This window comes from Hydractinia symbiolongicarpus, chromosome 2, assembly GCF_029227915.1.
Source record: "Hydractinia symbiolongicarpus strain clone_291-10 chromosome 2, HSymV2.1, whole genome shotgun sequence".
NCBI classification, from domain to species: Eukaryota; Metazoa; Cnidaria; class Hydrozoa; order Anthoathecata; family Hydractiniidae; genus Hydractinia; species Hydractinia symbiolongicarpus.
The window spans coordinates 17,844,598-17,863,346 of record NC_079876.1 but is presented as its reverse complement, the minus strand read 5'-3'; the positions used below and the strand labels follow the sequence as shown (position 1 = coordinate 17,863,346).

The window sequence follows — 18,749 nt, the reverse complement described above, 5'->3', positions numbered from 1 at the left end:
GATAATTCATCTTCGTTTCCAGTTTATTTTGTTAAGATTCTCTTTTTTTCTAACGTTTCTGGGCTCGGCGACATATTTTAAAGAACTAGTCGTTAGCCCGTGGATAAATCCACGGGTTCGCCCGTCCTTCTTATACCGCATTGCGTGCGTCTCGCTACTTACGCAGCTAAGCTACCATTTTGCGTGACAGACAGACGTATACGCGTACTATAATATAGATTGTTTTTTCCTCCTCCCTTCTTGAACTGTTAGAACATTCGACGTACTCTGGTTGGACAAATATTATGTCCTTTTTTTCCATTTCGAATGAGAATTGAAATATTTCTTCTAACTTTTGAAAAAGCAGAAGAAGAAAAATTACGGGATGAAAATTCGAAATTATCATTGGGCATGCTCGTTTTCCATCTGAAAAAGTAAACTGTGACATGAAATTAGGCCTTAACGTGACGTTTAAAGTAAGACATGAAATTTAGGTCTTGTTTCTATTGTTATGAACAATATGTTTAGTGCAAACGGGTTGGGTAGTATCAATTAATACATGGAATAAACAAATTTTCTAAAAGAATATAAGGGTTAACATCGATTATCGTGAAACGTAAACTTGGTGAATACACACGCGTCAAGTTGGCATTCCTTCTGAGTTATAATAGAACCTTGTCTATAGCTCACACCATCAACAATACAGCTTGGCCCAGTTTTTGGAATTTCATATTCCTTGCACCATTCTTCATTCTTTAACGGCATTACTTGCACCGCGTTGTTGGAGCAATATAACAAAAAACAATGAGAAATTCCAAGTAGTTCTCCTTCTGTTCTTTCATTGCACATTTGGTTCAAATCGACAGCCTCAATTGATGTAGAGATGAAAAGAAAGAAGGCGATTAACATGTAGGTTGCCATCTAAATCATAATAAGACCAGGTAATATCTATGAATATAACTAAGGAATGAAGTGTTAGGTATGGCTTTTTTTTACTTCCGTATAAAACAATTATATCGTGTACTCACATCTGAATAGTTATGTCCTTAAATAGTCATTCGAAAGGTCATGGAAAATTGGACAGATAAACATGTCGCGCCACTGTCAGGTGCCACAACAAACTTAATAGATTTTAGTTTTTCTCAGACGTCACTGTGCACTTCTAATCTAATATAAATTATTGTCTTTTATTGCCTTAATTACATTTTCATTTGTATTTATTTTATCTATTGAATTTCTACTTTTATAAGTGTGTTTTTTCCATTGCAATTTTACACCAGTCTAAATTACACATAATTATGAAATCTGTATCTTGTCTTTATATATCTTTATATCTTTGACGGTTTCCATATTCTTAAAAAGAATACAGCCTGAAGGTATCCTACCTTACAACCTCCTAAATTACGGCAATCAATGTCAATAATTCTACACACAACTTTAAATTCAGGTGTCTTTACTGTAAGGTTTAAATAAAGTCTTACCTTTTAAATAAAGACAATTTATGTATATATCTGTTACGTTATGAATAACCTGTTTATACTGAAAAAATCTTTATATATGTTTTAGTGCGCAAGTGATTACATAATTACACTGGCTGTTTATAAAGCACTTCAATGTATCAACATTTGTATTATCCTCTTATCTTCGTCAGTTAAAGAGTGAGAAGGGTTTGTAAATAGCTCTTCACTTCTTGCAATTAGAAGAAGAAGTGTATGTGTCTTCTTTCATATTATGACGCATGTAAGATTTGCACAGATTTGTTATTCTGTTTTCGCTTTGTTTATCAACATGCAGTAGTTGCGGCGCCTGTTGTTAAAAAAATAGTCAACTCGATTTTCCGTTTGTCTAATTCATGCTTTCTTTGATTACTCGGAAGGTTAATAAACAACGAAATAAACTGCAAAAGGTACAATGCTGGAGTCAGCAACAATTAGCGCTTTTAAGGTGGCTGGATTTAACATAGTTTAATAATATCTCTTCGAGTCCGCTCCTAACATTTGCCAGTTCAAAATGCGTGAGTCAAATTTAGAGGTATCATAACCTTGTCAGCCTGAACAGTGGACACCTCAAAAAATATAAAGAACAATAACACCAACACCTATGATTAGCAGACAAGAATATATAGTCGTAATTAGACCGGTGTAAGAAAAATTATATCCTAGTAAAAGACAAACTGAAAAGAAATGCAACAACAACGACAAGTTTCGGATAATCAATTCAAATATACATTTCAATCATCTTCCAACTTGTTTGCACATTAAAGGCCTTTCTCGATGCCGTATTGAATAGCCATATAGCGCATGGTACATGAAAAATATCCTAATGAGTCATTCAATAATGCTTAAATATTTTGTGCACATTTAGTCTTTACAAATCGCAGAGTTATTCTATAATGTTTAACGCTCCAGTTACAATTGAAAACCACCTAGAATAAAGCAATTTAAGGCCAAATTAAAGGGTCCAAAATCTTGTTCATGAGTTTTGGTAAAATCGTAGTTTTTCGGCAATTTCTCAAAATAGCAAAACAGCAACGTCTGGGGAATGCTCCGAAGCCGAACGGTGAATAAAGCTCTACTTAGACAGACACGTAAAAAAGATAAAAATGCGCTAGTGACACTTTCTACGACGTCCACATTATGGAACAAATAATGTAACGGTCCTTAAAGGGCCAAGGAAATCAAGACGTCAGAAATAAATTATCACTGTTTAATGTTTCGGACCTAACCAAATTGCTTGAGGCCAAGAGTTAAAACGGCTAATTATCGGTTCCAATAAGAATATGTTCTGTACACAATTTTTTATGAATTGTAACTTTTGTTTGAGCCTAGAAGGATAAAAAAAATTGTATTCTGTTAGGATTGTTCTTATAAAAACTGTGTATATTCTCTCTCCAGAGGGACTAAAATGGTCAGTTAGCAAGCAAACTGATTTCTTAGGTAATGTTTCACGGTAGAGAAAATAATGCTATATTTTGCAATGCTCGTGAGCAGATCAGGATAGCCCTGAAACAGAATTGCTGTTCACTTTTGTAATCAGAAATAACTTGTTTGACGTTGCTGATACAATGTCAGATCTTTTATTGGATATTCAGTCAGCTGACTAAATGCCATCAAGAAGTTTTTAAAAGTAAAAGCGCAAAAATTTAACTGGTGAATTTAGGGAGTGCTATTTTGACCAATAATAAATTTGTTTTCCGCGCGCTATATGAGGTGTCTTGATGTGACACATTATTTTAATAAGTCTAAAAAATACGGCTACTGTCGAGGAGCAAACAGACAACAAATTTTGTAACTAAGTTACGGCAGAATAGAGTTGTTGTTGCTTAAAAATATTTATAATATTAATATATTCAATTCTTTAAGTATGTACTTGTTGCATCGTTTTAAGTTCACGTTACGCTAACTTAACACCTCATCCCTGATATTATTATGTTTTATCTCGTTTCGGCCATGTATTTTCATGTTTTAAAAATTGATTCAGGTTCACAGTTTCAGTATCAAAAAGCTGATAAACATTCATTCACTTCACATACGACTTATCTTAGTGGAAGTTTCCCCTTCAATGTGTGTATCATCATAAGGTAAGTACTATAGTACTGACATTATGGTAATGTTAAAACACTGATATGATAAGGTAGTGAAATCAGCTAATAACGAGCTACATTATGTCGTTATAAGCAGATTCAATAAAGTTTCTAGGAAGAAGGTTAAAGCAACCCCTACATAAGTCGTACTTTTTAATAGAAATTTTAATGTGTTAAAATTATATCAACTTTAGCTATTAAAGTTTAATATCATGGAAAATTACGCTACGATGAAAGTATAAACCTATATTAGTTGTGTTCTTGTATGTATTGAAAATTTTGCTTAGTAAAACTCATTCGATTGTAGATTTTATGGTTATGTTATTTGCATACACTAGTATTTTTACATTATTGGTCATTTACAGTCTGTGAGATGAGTTATAACCACGTGTCAAAAGATATTTAAAGAATACCTTCAACCAATCCAATATCGCGTCCATTAATTTATACTTGCTCTATCAATCAAATTTAAGCTTAATTTTCTGATAGTTGACTAAAGTTTATACCTTGTGTTATTTTTAGAACATTTATTGTACCTGGATTTATATTTAGTGATATTTCAACTTTCAGTATCGATATAATAATACTTATTTACAAATAGGATAAGAAATATTTGTCAATCTGAAGATTCTTATTTTATTTGATAGTTCACCCTAGGTTTATTGTCAAGTGAAACGTACTCCTAGAACAAAAAAATACAAAAATTGTTTTATTTTATCCATGGACAAATTTTCCATGTATAGGATCAAATCGGCTTCATTTGCTTGTCTTAAAAAATGTTACTCTTCTATTATTTCTGCATTTAAACTTTACACTGTGATTTTTGTTTGTTTCAACTTACTTGATCCTACCTTCCCAATGTTAATATTATTAAAGATCTCAAAGCAAGCCGGTTGTGTTATAAAATTCTCTAATGTTCTTTTTAAATTGACGTTTCCCACAGTTATTAGTTCTTGAATAAATCTGTGAGTCGTCGGAACAGGTCATTTTTCCTGATTTTACACCAGACAATAATTTACTCTTTGATTTACGCAAGAATTTGTCAAAAACGAACTAATTGATGAATATGTCCCGATATACTGTCCCGATTTACAACACCTCTAGAATAGGCATTCTCGCATGCCTTCGACTTTGATGAATGTAACAAAGTTTCGAACGTCACAATGGAACGGATAAACATTGCTTTGAGTTTGTTTTATTTTTTTGTTTTCATTTGAACGTCAACAATCCTAAAACTTCCCTGGCTGCTTTGGAGAAAGTTATCAATAACAGTACAAAATGATATTCAAATTTAATAAATTTAACAAAGTTTTGAACGTCACAACGGAACCGATAAACATTGCTTTGAGTTAGTTTTCTTTTTTTTTTGTTTTCGTTTGAACGTTAACAATCCTGAACCTTTCTTGGCTGCTTTGGAGGAAGTTATCAATAACAGTACAAAATGATATTCAAATTTAATAAATTTAACAAAGTTTTGAACGTCACAACGGAACGGATAAACATTGCTTTGAGTTAGTTTTCTTTTTTTTGTTTTTATTTGAACGTCAACAACCCCGAACCACCCTGCCTGCTTTCGGGGAATTTAATCAAGACAATATATCACAACCGCTTAGAGGTGTCCAACCTTAATCAAGGGCCTGTAGCTGTATATAAGAAATTTGCGGACTCCTTTACATAGAGATTTTGTTATGACTATTTTACTGCTGTTTCATTTTTAATTTTTTTTTCAAATTAGCCAAAAAAGAAGCACCCATACATGGAAATCTGAAATATCCGAGCGTTGTGAAAAACAAATTGATTCATTTTCTTGAAATGTGTATGCCTGTTTTACCCTGATAGCGATTGCGTTTTTAAATAAATTCAAGATTTTTGATCACTAGCTAAGCATACGGACTCTGCACCATAAACACTTTCTCTCAAAAAGAAGTACAAGCGAAAGAGCGATATGAACCATTTTCTCGATCATTAAAGACTTAAATCGTTATTCTGGCCTGGGTTCTACATCAAGTACAACGTATAATTTGTTGCTTGCTTTTTGTAGATTCCTAAATTTGCCGTATCGATTCTCAAAGCTTTTAAGTATAACAGTTTTTTCATCCCAACGAAATAGTGTAACGATTGCAAAGCTTTAGTTAATTTGCTAAGGCACAGAAAAAATTTGTATTAAAGACATTTTTTTCGCAGGATTTTTTGTCAGAAAACGATAATCCCCGGTTTTAAAAATATAAATTGTTAGTAACGAGAGCTCTCCGTGACTAATTCTTGAGGGCTGCCCAAATGAACAATGGGCAAACCTTTCTCTATAAGGTAGTTTATATTGATTTGCTACTTTTATTTCTAGTGGATCCTTCATCAAGGTATTCCATATTTTCGTCAAATCTTGGGGCTTACAGCAAGTAATGAAAGTTCAAATATCTTTAATTGTTTATTTACAAACGGTTTTATATCTTACAGAATATCATAAATTTATAACAGTTTCATAACTACATTTTTAGAAAATTCAACTAATTCTATGCCTTTTTTCCTTTTATATTAGAAAGTGTTAACCTAAGTCTAAATGCTTTAGCTAGTGCATCACTATCAGTTATATACAAGCTTTATCATATTTTCCATGCTGGATGAACCGCTTTAAGCATATGGCTTACATCTTCATTTGGATTGTCGATTAGAATTGCTAAAATAAACAATGTAAAATTTCTCTTTAAAAAACTATAAATTTTGCGTAAAAAAGTCAGTATCCATTTTAAATATTAAAAAGATGGCTGCTTTGGTCATGCCTTTCATAGTGGCAGAGGCATGATTTACACCAGGACATCGGACATTTTATCCAAGTTTCTGCACATAATTTTTAAACAAAATATTTAACAGATTACAGAGATTTTATAACGGTTTCAAGACGTTTTAAAAGTTATCGGCCTTTTCATGCCACCTTTTTAAAATTTCGTCGCATAGTGCTGACAAAAATTTATATCCAACAAGTGAATTGGGTCAATTTTAGGATTTTCAAAAAGATCCTTTTGCTAGGTTTTATAACGAATTAAAAAATTCTTTTGAGAAGTCACGGAAATTAGACCGCTGCAAAGGCTTGCAGATTTTGGGCCTGGCTTCGCACAACCCGGTCTTGGCTCCAATACGCACAACAAGATGATGTACAAAAGGGAGTGATCACGGTGATTCGGGGTTTTTCAAAAATTCTAAAGTAGTCGTTAGCTTATAATTGCTCTGGTAAATTTTTTGTCGGATATAGTTTTGTCACCTTCTCCGGGCCAAAAAAAGAGCCACCCTCACCTCGAAATTTGATTTAAATGTAAGTGATGATTCATTTGAGTTGACGTGCGCGATACATTTGTTGACGAAACTATTTGTTTGGACGTCGTACTGTTTCTGTACTTTGACATACTAATGGCCAATCTCCAATATCTCTGCACCTCTACATTTTTAACTGTGTGAAATATGAAGATAAATAATCCCTGCAGCGAATTCAATACAGCAAAAATCCACTGAAATGGTAATCTTAAATCTCCAACAGCAAAAAGTCCAAACACCCACGTCAATCCGAGAAGCAACGAACAAGAAAATGTTATTCTTATTCTTCGACCAAAAAATTCTTTGGATTGAAACTTTGACTTTATGGTGATATGATTTTGGATGCTTTTCATGATGGGTATAAATATTGCGAAATTAAATATGATGATGCAACAGACTGGTAACAAAGTTGCATAATAGAAAACATTCCCACGCACAACACAGCTGAAATGTAAAAGTTAAATATGCCAGTGAAAGCGTGTTATAATTGTTTAATATCATTCTTCCGCACTCTGAAGACCGTTTTAAAATCAAGCTTAATACAGAAACATACTTTAAAGTATTGATTTATTTATTTATCAAGTAACTTTAAGCAACTCTGTAAAAAAGCTTCCACCAAAAGAAAAAAAGACCACTTCAAGGTCGGCACCAATTTTTATCGAAGGGAGGGGTAAAAAACAGAAATTCGAAAGTTAATTTCCATTTGACTGCATTTTTTGCTATAGCTCATAAAACAAAAAAATATAAGATTTTCGCGCTGGCGCGTAAAATGCATTCGAATGGAAACGAGCCATCTTTGAAAATCACCCTAGCTCTTTTAACATCTCTGACAATAAAATGTCAATAAGTTCACTTCGTGAAGGAAATTAGACATTCTTTAAAGAAAGAAAGGATAGATTTAATAACAGTTTTTGCACCAATTCTATTGAATAGACAACAAAATTCTATAAGTAACAAAACTTCACTTGTTTCCCTATTTTACCTAGAAATTCACTAAAACCTCAGGTTTTATAGAAGGTTTAGTGTTGAGCTATATAAAAGGAATAGTAAATTTTTAAACAAACTTACAAGGCATTCTTTTCTATAAACTGTGCTTTCGAATAAACACTAGCTACTCCAGCTATCATACCTGGGATACCTAGAAAATAAATGACGTAATGTGTGTTAGATGTGCTTTACAAAGACAACATTTTAGAAATTTTTTAATTTATTATAAAAAATTGGCAGCCAAGAAAGTTAATCTTTTCCCCTTTGCGGTTGCAAAGAAAAATAACAGGTACGAGATGTCGTATAATTTATGGTACGAAAATAAAATATTACTTAAATCACATTTTAAAACATCAATAGATAGATTGTGATAGGTACCATTAAATTAAATTCCCACATGAAAAACTACGCGAGAACAATTGCTTTTAACTTACCCCAAGCTAGAAGAAAAGAAGTCCAGAAAAACCGTTTTCCTTTCCCTTGATTTTTTAATGCGTATATAACACTTCGAAACAAGCCAACACATTCCACAGCCATCCATGCAAAAGATGACAATGTGAAGAAATGAATGAAAACAGAAGTAACATGGCACAACTTGTTCGATGATGTGTTTTCTGCACCGATAAGGAATGTGATAAGGAGTAGTAACAATGAGAAACACAAGTTGATCAGTATCTTCTGCGGATACTTCTTCCGGAGATTTCTAAAGTTGAAGCGGTTGTTACAATAAACAAATGCTTTCGAGGGACTTAATGCGTTACAAAGTGATACGCAGTTTATATGTTCTTTGCTTCTTTTTTGATTTAACCAGAACTTTTGTTATCGTCATTTCATTTTTTTCGTTAATTGTCTTGCGAAAGTTAGTATGATACTAATACTGATATAATACTGATAATGACTGGTTTTGATGTTGTGCATTAAAATACAAAGCCCAAGGTCAAAAACACCGATGGAAATTGTGAGGTTTTAGTCTTGACCGAAAGCATTGTATTTTGCAGCACAACATCAAAACCGGTCATTACTCCTTTTTGGCACTTGTCTGAAAATTATTTTTCCTATGTGAACAAATAAACAGAACTACTCTTTTAAGTTGTCTTTTTCCAATAGACCAAGAAAGAAAAAAAACATATATTGTTTTAAATGTTATGAATTTTTTTTTGTTTACGTTTCTATGGTACCCTTTAAATAATGGTTTCCGAACCGGTTGGTAGGGTTTATACAAAGCCCTGTTTTAACGAACCGTATTAAATCACTAGATCGTTTATACTGACTGGTTTTGTATCAGTGAGGTCATAAAATTCAGATGAAGTTCAGATTGGTGCGCGAAAATTTGACGCATAAGAAGCAAAAAAGGCGCTGCAACAAAATGACGCAAAGCCTAACAAGATGAAATTATTAATTGACACGACCTGCAAGTACAAATAAGATTTTTAATACAATGCCAGACAGAAGCATGTGGAAAAGATGTTTGGGATTACATCTGACCAAAGTAAAGTAAAGCCGTGTACCAAACAGTAAAATATTTGTATGAAAGTAATACCTTATGGCAAGATGGACAATAATTGTAAAAGACAAAGCAGCAACAGATAAAAGACAACCAACAAAGCTAACAATCTTTAAATCCAATGGAGATGAAGATGATTGATCTACATCCAGCAATATTGCAAAGTTGGTTAAGTGGTCACACTTACACCTCACAAAACGTCGATCGTTTGATGTAAAGATGCCTTCACTTCTGCACCCTGAAGTTGACCATATCCCTAAATTGAGACAGCTGAAATTTTATTATAAACTTCTATTAAGAGCTTGAAACAACGAACACTTAATCAAGGTGTGATGAAAAAGTTAAAAATATTTGTAAAATATTTCCTGTATATTGTAAGGAAACAAAATGAACATAACATATATTAATTTTTAACATTCTCTGTCAGGCTAACTAGCCTTTAGCCCGTGGAAAATTCCAATTGGCATTCCGCACAAACTAAAAGAAGTGTTATGACTGCCGGAAAGATACGAAGACTCTTGTTATCTATCCTAATTTGTTGATAAGTATATTATTGGTAGTAAAGAAACACTTAACCCACATTGTTGATTTTTACATATGCATCCTAAAATTATATTCCCTTCTTATAGCATTTGTTGAAATGAAATTTTTCTATATTCTAGTACCTTCATTGTCATCCCAGTACACGCATTTTACTCTCGACACATTACTTAACACCTTTACAGAAAACTCTATAGGCTCTTTCAAGTTTTTGATTGTGTGGTTGTGAATACTAACAGAGAATATACTATTCTCGAGCGGTCTTTTTGCATTGCGATTTTTTTCTTGTTTGGTATAGGTTTTTTTGTTTTTTTCATTTGCCACAAATAAGTTGGGGTTACCAAAACTATAAGAATATATAATGGCAGAACCAGGATTCGATTTAAAGACCGACTTTGGAATATAAACATTCTTATCCCTTTCGGCAGCTCCTTTTCTTGATATGTTTATGCTTTGTTGGTCTGCGAACTCTAAGGAAGATACATATACATCGTCGGCTTCGATATTGTTGTACATGTCTAATGCAATATTTTTACTTGAAAAGGACATATATTTTTCATTTGTAATTGCATTTTGAGCAATACTGTTCAATTGAAGAAGTATTCTTGATGTCGATTTCGATTTCTTTGTTACTTCTTCTTTGAAGTCCATCACATGTCCTACTGTCTCTAATATGTTAGGGCTTACCTAAAAGAAGATAAAAATTGTGTTTTGCATGCTATCAAAAACAGACGTTTAACCCGAAAAGTTATGCATGCCGTATACATCTACATTTTTTACTTCAGTATCTTAGTAGAATCCCCATCACTTTCTGTGTTATAATTCTATTAAAGTAGAAGTTGACATTATTATGCATGAATAAAATGAACGTTTTAATCACCTGGCTATCCTCAGACTCAACAGATAGACATTTTTCCATAATACTGACAATACGATCAATATCTTCTGGAATTGCAGCTTGGTTGTTATACGCAGTGATGTTGGCTAATGACTTTGAAACTTCGAGAACGTTCTTTTCTGTCACATTTATCTAAATCGCGTAATTAATAGTTTAGCTACCTAGTTCAACTACAAAATAAAGAAGACAAATTTGTAAATGAGCTAACTTAGAATAATAGAATAATAAAGTTAGTATCACGACGAATTCACCATGTCTTGAACGACATGTAAAACAGGTAGTAAGGCGGTCTAAACCGGCATTGTTTGAGCGTTTTCTTTCATTTTTCAATGTGGACTCACGCCATTCTCGGTCGTTCACCTCCTCCCAGACCAAAGAAATCGACTACTACGACTACGACGACGACTACAGCGCGATTAAGACGATGACTACGACGATGAATACGGCGATGACTACAACGATGACTACAACGCGATTACGACAATGACTACGACGATGACTACAACGATGACTACGACAATGACTACGGCGATGACTACGACGATGACTACAACGATGACTATGACGATGACTACAACGATGGCTACGCCGACGACATCACCACCATCACCACAAACAAAGAACGACAACAAAGGCATTTAGCCTTTAACACTTACTTTATCGGCTTGTATCAGTGCATTAGATATTTTATTCTTTGCAGCACATGCTGACAAATCCAATTCTTGCCATTCAGCTTGATTCTTTGAATTCAAAATGCATTTTCTTGTCACGTTGTTGTATCTATTTTCCAAGCCACCGTATTTGCAGGCTATGTTTATCGTTGTGTTAACTGATGATCTGTTAAATTTGTATCGACCCTTGTAGTCTGGTCGCCCAACTATCTCCACTGGACAAAACACTGAAATAAATAGTTTTACTGTTACCTTCAAATGTAAATATATTTACCCAGTTAGGCCCATAAATAATTATTCTTGGGATGAAAAGTTATAGTATTGCATATGAGCCAAAAGCCTAACAATTTTATAAGGATATGAGATGATTATACATTAGACAAAAAACAAGAAATTATATGTTGGCTAAACCCGTTTTAACCTATTTATGGGTACATAACATCGGGCTTAAGAATGCTTTGCGTGCATATGTATGCTTCTTCTGTATTGTATGTGACCTGTACCAAAATATTTAAGTTTTTCTTGAAAAAAAGTCCACAGAATATTGGCTTACTTGTAGGTGTTGTTGGTTGGTGTGTTTGACCAGTAGTCGGAGAGATGTAGATAGTGGAAGGTCCTGGTAACATAAGACATATAAGGTACAAAATATATTTCGTCTATTTGATTAAAATGGAATTAAATGATATAGAAACTAATGTCTATACATTCAAAACCTTTCCTTCTCTAAATTAAACGCGTGAATTTTGTAATTTGCTCGTTTGTTGGCTGACATGTAAAAATATAAAACTCCTAACACTATGATAGCCCGAGACTTTTATTATTTTAAAATGTAATATAGAAAATATTATCTTATTGACATTGCTATGGTTAACAAGAAGATGTGCTACGCAACGTGTTGTCTGTTTTTTCTGAGCAAGAATAACAATACCAGCAAATTTGATACCTATGAGGTTTCTAGAATATTTCCTAATAACATCAGTTTTATAAGTTGTAAAAACAATTAAAAAATCTATTGGTGATTGTGGTTTTGTGAAACATATCTGAGCTTTTTATTGTATTAACTAAATGTTATACAAGTTTATATAAGCTGAGAGGATCAAACTCAAATTTAGTTATATTAATTAACATCACGCCCACAGTGTCAATGGATTGTCCCAATATCATAAGAAGTCAGTTTTCACGTGAGAAACAAATGAGAATATTTAAAGTAAATTTAGATTTAAAATATATAAAGACTGAAATGGCTAAGAAAATAAGAAAATAAAGTCGGAGGCGCAATTTTATGATTTTTTATGTATATGTAACTGTTAAGACATGTCTTCAACGTCATTAAAATCTAACACGAGTGCACAAAAAAGCCTCAAGCACTTGACATGAATAATCCTGTTTGATGATATCGTTGCGTTACAACATCTAGTACATCGATGCCCCTTTTTATCTTTTTTTAATTCTGTCTTTTGGCACACATAAAACCATATAAACATATATCACTGAAATCCTTTTAGAACAAATTGCGTTTTGTCGATACTTCGTAACTTGGTAATTTATAACCGTTTTAACCGTTATAACTGTTATATTGAAATAGCCGGTAACTTATTCTCGGATAGTAAATAATGCTTTGCAGAACAGAAAACAAAGTGTTTCTTTCCTGCCGATACATGATGCTTTACGAAAAAAAAATTTAAGAAATGGCCGGTGCTTAAAATTGTACCGCTCAAAAGATTTTAAAAGAGAAGTGAAAGCAGATATCAAATTCACACTCAATTCAACATACCTGGCGAAAATTCTTTATAATTGCATATTCTTTGTTTTATCCACAGGCATTTTCTTAAAAAATGGAAGATTTTTGCCTTAGGCTCAGTGTTACTTAAGCTTGTGTATTTTACAAGCTCGACTATTGCCTATTTGCGGTCTGTTGACTATTTTATTCAGAGGACCAAATTCGCCTTTTTATTTCGACGGCCAGGGTGGTGCTCCAATCAAAAATAATCCTGCGTTTCAATCACGTTTGGTGCTATATAAAATTTACACGATTATTGTTGTTTTTATTTTTTTTTATTTTTAGCTACGTGAAACATTAATCAATTCTACTAACATCACGTGACCTTTCTCAGACAGATAACGCCTCAAACAGAACTTTCGTTCATCTAAGTCAATCGCAATTAACGGAAAGGCATTTTCAAGACAACAAAGAAAGATTATGTTTAGCTATTTTTTACATGTAATGAACCCTTTCTTATTAACAATTGTTGTTTCGTTGTTTAGGGTTTTGAATATTATGGTGGTTGAAGATGTTACTTATACAAAAACCAGGTATTCTGTTAACACCTAAGAATTTGACACCCCCATATTTCCAATGTACCTACCCCGTAGAAAATAAGCCCAGATAGTTCCATGCTCCAATACACAGAAATTTTATATTAATGAAGTGACTTACCAAACGTTGACCGGGTACAATTTCTAGTCACATTTTGATCTCTATAACCCTTACTATCACAACTGGAGGGAGAGCATGATTTACCAGGAGGATCATTACATACTCTTCCCCGATGTTGCTTTTCATTACTGCAACCAGTCCAAGAACTCCATGAACTCCAGTAATCAAATCCTTCTGTACATGAAATCAAACATATAAACCTCAGTTTTTTAAAAATATAATTCATTTAAATGTCAAAAGAATTAAGTAGATAGTCGACAGATGTATGTAAAACCATGATCGCAACAAAACTCGTAGTAAATTCCATAAATTTAGCTACTTACTAAAATATACACACGTATAGGCAACCGTTAATTTTTTTCGTGACCATTCGTCAACCCACATTTTCTGATTGCATAAATCTCTGTATTTCTTATCTGCAACGAGGATACACTGCTTTTCAAAATTGCAATGTCTTTTAGTATTTCTCTCGTCTTGCGTGTCTTTAACGTAGGAGTTATTCGAAGAAAACGAGTAATGCCATTGTGTCCTTCTAATGTTGATAACTCTTCCAGCAAAACAGCTGATTATACCATGTCTTTGATAATTAACAGTGATATTACATTCTTCATTTATACCAAAACACGTTCCTACGAGAGTTGTTGTATTTATCTTTTAGGGTATGGGGAGACATGTATGACTAAATACAGAAAAGAAAAATAGGAAAGGGCCAAGAATAATTTTAAATGGGAAAAACACTGGCCCCACTATGGTTGCCAACTAGTAGGTAATTTTGCATCTTGAAGTCTCCGAATGCCTGAACATGGCTTTCCCAACCTCTTTAGTCTATCTTTATCAATTCTTAGCCAAACAGAACATTGGAGTTTCACATTAACAATAAAGGCAAAAGCGATCTTGGCCTCCCTATGCCCGGGATTCTATATATTACAACAAAACATGTTTCGAAATAACACTTTTTAGAGAATGGTAAGAACGTCTTACTTCAGACATTTTATGACAAGTAGCATATGTTTGTACAAATAAGAAAGAGATTTATCTAAGCTGCATTAAACAATAAAGTCAATCAAAAATACGCAACTATAGCAAAGAGTCCACTTCAAAGTCTGCTTTAAAAGCCTGAAGAAATTAATACATTTTCTTCCAATAAAAACCCAAGGATACCTTGAATTGTTCTGATGAAAATTGCCATCAATACCAATGTAATCATGTTCAATTTGATTATCATCAAATCCTATATATTCTTCTTTTTAATTTTCTTGAAATCTAAAACCGTATAATACTCTAGTATATAAAAAATAGCAATCATTTTAAATAAAATTTTCTGCAAGCATGTTTATTTTCAAAGCAATTTTTTTTTATTATCAGATTTCACTGCGCAAACAAGTTAAAGGTGTTTTCACACAACAATCAAATAAACACCAAAAAAATCTTTTTTTATGCTTCATGATGTATCGAGTTTAACACAACTTACAAGCTGGCTTGTTTAGTTACCGAATTTTTTTTTGTATTTTTTTGTCAATATTTATCTAGGTTGAGAAGATTAATTGCGAAACCTTGTTAAAAGTATTTTTTGCAAACAGGAATTATTATTAGCTGAGACTTTGATAAAGACACTAAGTTTAAAAAAAAACATTGGTAAAAATCATTTCAGTCGTCAGTGAATTCTTGTATCGATGACCTTTGTTCTTTCAAAGCGTCAAATTCATAACGTCTTAATAATATTTTTATTTTCTATTTTAAGTTCGCTTTAATAAAAATCTTTTTATCCAAGCTCAAATCGTGCTAATTAAACTTCTTCATTCAGCCTTCATTAGCAGTTACAATACATCTGATCATTATATGACATCAGTCTGTTTTATCTTTCCAGTTGTTTGTAAAATCCTTTTTAAAGTAACAACATTTCTAATGTTTTTGTTGGCCATTGACGTAAATTAAAATATTTATAATCAGATTGTAAAAACACGACAGCATACCAGTGGTATATCAATTTGAGTTTCGGAAACCGACAGTACTTTGAGAATTGGCATAATGTTAATAAAAGACAATGTGAAGTTCCTATTTTTTTTATAAACAACATTTCATTAGCAATATGGAGCACGAATCCTTTAAAAGATAAGACAACAATCTAGTCCATAGTGGGTAAATAAAAAAATAAAAATAAGCAATAGACGGATTATAAAACCAAAATACTTTCTTAGACTACTTGGTCCAATGAGAAGCAACTCACTTCCATACAAAAAATGGAAGTTTAAATCTAAACTTTCAGTTCTACTAAAAGTGTTTACCAAGGACAGCCTCTTTAGTTCCCATTACTATTGCTATGAATGAGGGTCCTGCGATCCTGTAATCACTTAACTGGACAAAAGCCTAAGATATCAATAAGATTCCCACTTTCATAGTCTCTGGGATGACTCAACTGGCGTTTGCACCCAAGACCACCCGCACTGGGAGCGAACGCTCTACCACTAGGCAATCAGTCGTCTTTTATTGGCGCACTAGCGTAATTGATCAAGCGTAAATTTGACCATCTCAAATTAATAACCAGTGAGTAATAACTAAGCAACAGTCGGGCATCCATTGTAATTGTAATGCGTGTAAAAAGTGTGATTAAGTTTGTTGCTCTCTTTAATTTTTGTCTACGTTGATACATTTTTACATGTTATATACAAGATACGTCCCACGCGGACATATATCATATGTTACCAAAACAGTGTCTTAAGTTCGACACGCAAGGGAATGTTCATTGTTTTTCAAAAGAACTATTGCTTTCGTATGAACTATCCGATGTTGTTTATTGTTTTAATTAGACTAAATCTTGATTTTAAATTATCGCCCATTATTGCACACTGCTATGATCAAGCGAAACTCAGACAAATATTTAATCACGTGAACTGTTAAGAATTTTCTTTTCTCAATCCATTACTACGTCTCTATAATAAGATGTGTAGTTTGTCTGTGTGTGCGAGAAAAGATTCATGCTACTGACGCGCAATGTAGCAAATGCGATAGTTCCTTATTCACTTTGTCGTGACGGGCAAATTCCATTGGAATTTTCACGGGATAATAATTATTTCAACTATAGATAATAAGAGCATGCTTTAAACTATGAGACATTTTGCATGCATGTATTTATTGAAACAGCATTTAATATCATTTATTATTATATACCTATCAACTCTTTTTTTTATATAATCAATCTAAATGTTCCGTACAACCGCGCAATGACTGATTGATATTCCACGCTTGTTTTGGTGTTTTCAATAGGGAAAGGAAGATCAGTTAAGATAACGCAGCGTTTTCTAGTTATGGATATTTTCCATATTGTCCTTTTATTTAGCCACAATTAGGAATAATTATTTCAAATCCTCGACAACTTTTACATCTTACCTCGGACTGTGAGTAAGTCGGACTGCTCTTGAATTCCCATTTCTATTCACAAAGGACATTGTAACGGTTTAAGTACAATAGCCGCATCACAACCAAAAATAAAAATTATCAAAAAATATGATGAGCTCTGACATTCAAACAACGCTTACAAGGCAGTTATAAACCAATTTCAAAACATCAGAGATCCTCCTTCCCTACATTTTTCTTTCATCATGTTTTTTTCTTTGCTATTTCTTTTAAAACCAACTACATTTATAACTATCACACACACTTCACTTTCGAAACTTTTCACGAAAGTGCTCAAAAAACTGCAGAGAAAGTAACTAAAACCGTAAAATAATGTAGAAAAATATATACAACTAGCTGGGCTAATTCAAACTATCTTGTTAAAAAGACGTCTTTTTTGTTTACACGACTTTCTTTTTCTTGCAACTAATTGGTCGAATTAAACTTATCGTGTATTTCAGACTTTAACCCTTTAACCCTGCAACACAACTTTGTTTCATCAAGAAAATTTTTTTTGAATAATTTGAACACGTGACTAATCCGATTTCCCGATTTTGTCGGATTTCACCCGAAAATCGGAAAAGAACGGATTTTCGGGCAATTTTTGGCAATTTTTTATCCGATCCATGTAAAAATCGGAAGATATGTTAAATAACTTTTTTTGAGTTATTAAGAATGCTTTACATACTTCCCGCATTGGTATCTCGTGCATTTTCATGCTTTCGTTAGCATGAAGTTATTTAGTTACTTTGTGTCTGGGGGTACGAAATAAATCTGTGCCGCAACTGTTTTGAACAGAATACGGATAGTAAGTATTACGTCAGCCTGATAATTCTTAGAAGAAAGCTTGATGGGACCGATATAATAGAGATAAATTCGCTTTTTTGTTCACATAGGATCAGTTTTGAACTACAGCGTCAAATAATGGCACCCCCTTCAACTTAGAACGCTTTCGAGTATTATTGACGTATGAAATACTTGATTTTGTGTTGACACGAAAACCACGTTGTTATATGATCTTGTGATATCAGACATTAATTTTCTTTTTAATAAAAGGATTATACATGTTTTTACAGCTGGTCGAATAAGTCACGACAAATTTAAAATCCGTTGTTTTCATTTGGGGATGTCGTCTTTACTTGTACATCTTTCATTTCCACCTACTGTTATATTAATAAATTATCAGTTATTCTTGAGACTATGAATACATAAAAAAAATTAATTTCTTAAGCAAGTAAGACCTTTGTTCTCAACGTCTGAGGATGTGTTCAACACAGCTGACAACTTCGTGTAAACGTGTTTGTATTGCAGATATAGTACGCGATAATAGAAACATTTCTATATATAAAACGTACTTTGTTGTCTCACACGCAATGTTTATCTCGCCTTTACTGAAGTGTACAGCTTCTTCAGATGTAGCCCGCTTACAATTTTAACACAAAATTTGTTAT

General features: G+C 33.0%; 2 protein-coding genes across 2 annotated transcripts; both read right to left on the bottom strand.

Moving 5' to 3' along the window:
• Window positions 1-468: 468 nt before the first annotated feature.
• Window positions 469-1,940, bottom strand: LOC130629861 (uncharacterized). Its single transcript, XM_057443235.1, has 3 exons — window positions 1,890-1,940; window positions 1,365-1,460; window positions 469-900 (listed from the first exon to the last, which is right to left on the bottom strand). The coding sequence occupies exons 1-3, from the start codon at window positions 1,938-1,940 to the stop codon at window positions 574-576; spliced, it is 474 nt and encodes a 157-aa protein (XP_057299218.1). The 3' UTR covers window positions 469-573.
• Window positions 1,941-5,974: 4,034 nt separating this feature from the next.
• LOC130629753 (adhesion G-protein coupled receptor G6-like) lies at window positions 5,975-15,247 on the bottom strand. The gene is made up of 12 exons (XM_057443092.1): window positions 15,067-15,247; window positions 14,229-14,534; window positions 13,906-14,079; window positions 12,022-12,084; window positions 11,454-11,695; window positions 10,780-10,929; window positions 10,025-10,586; window positions 9,396-9,615; window positions 8,290-8,558; window positions 7,937-8,006; window positions 6,851-7,312; window positions 5,975-6,236 (listed from the first exon to the last, which is right to left on the bottom strand). The coding sequence occupies exons 1-12, from the start codon at window positions 15,128-15,130 to the stop codon at window positions 6,212-6,214; spliced, it is 2,607 nt and encodes an 868-aa protein (XP_057299075.1). The 5' UTR covers window positions 15,131-15,247; the 3' UTR covers window positions 5,975-6,211.
• Window positions 15,248-18,749: the final 3,502 nt, after the last annotated feature.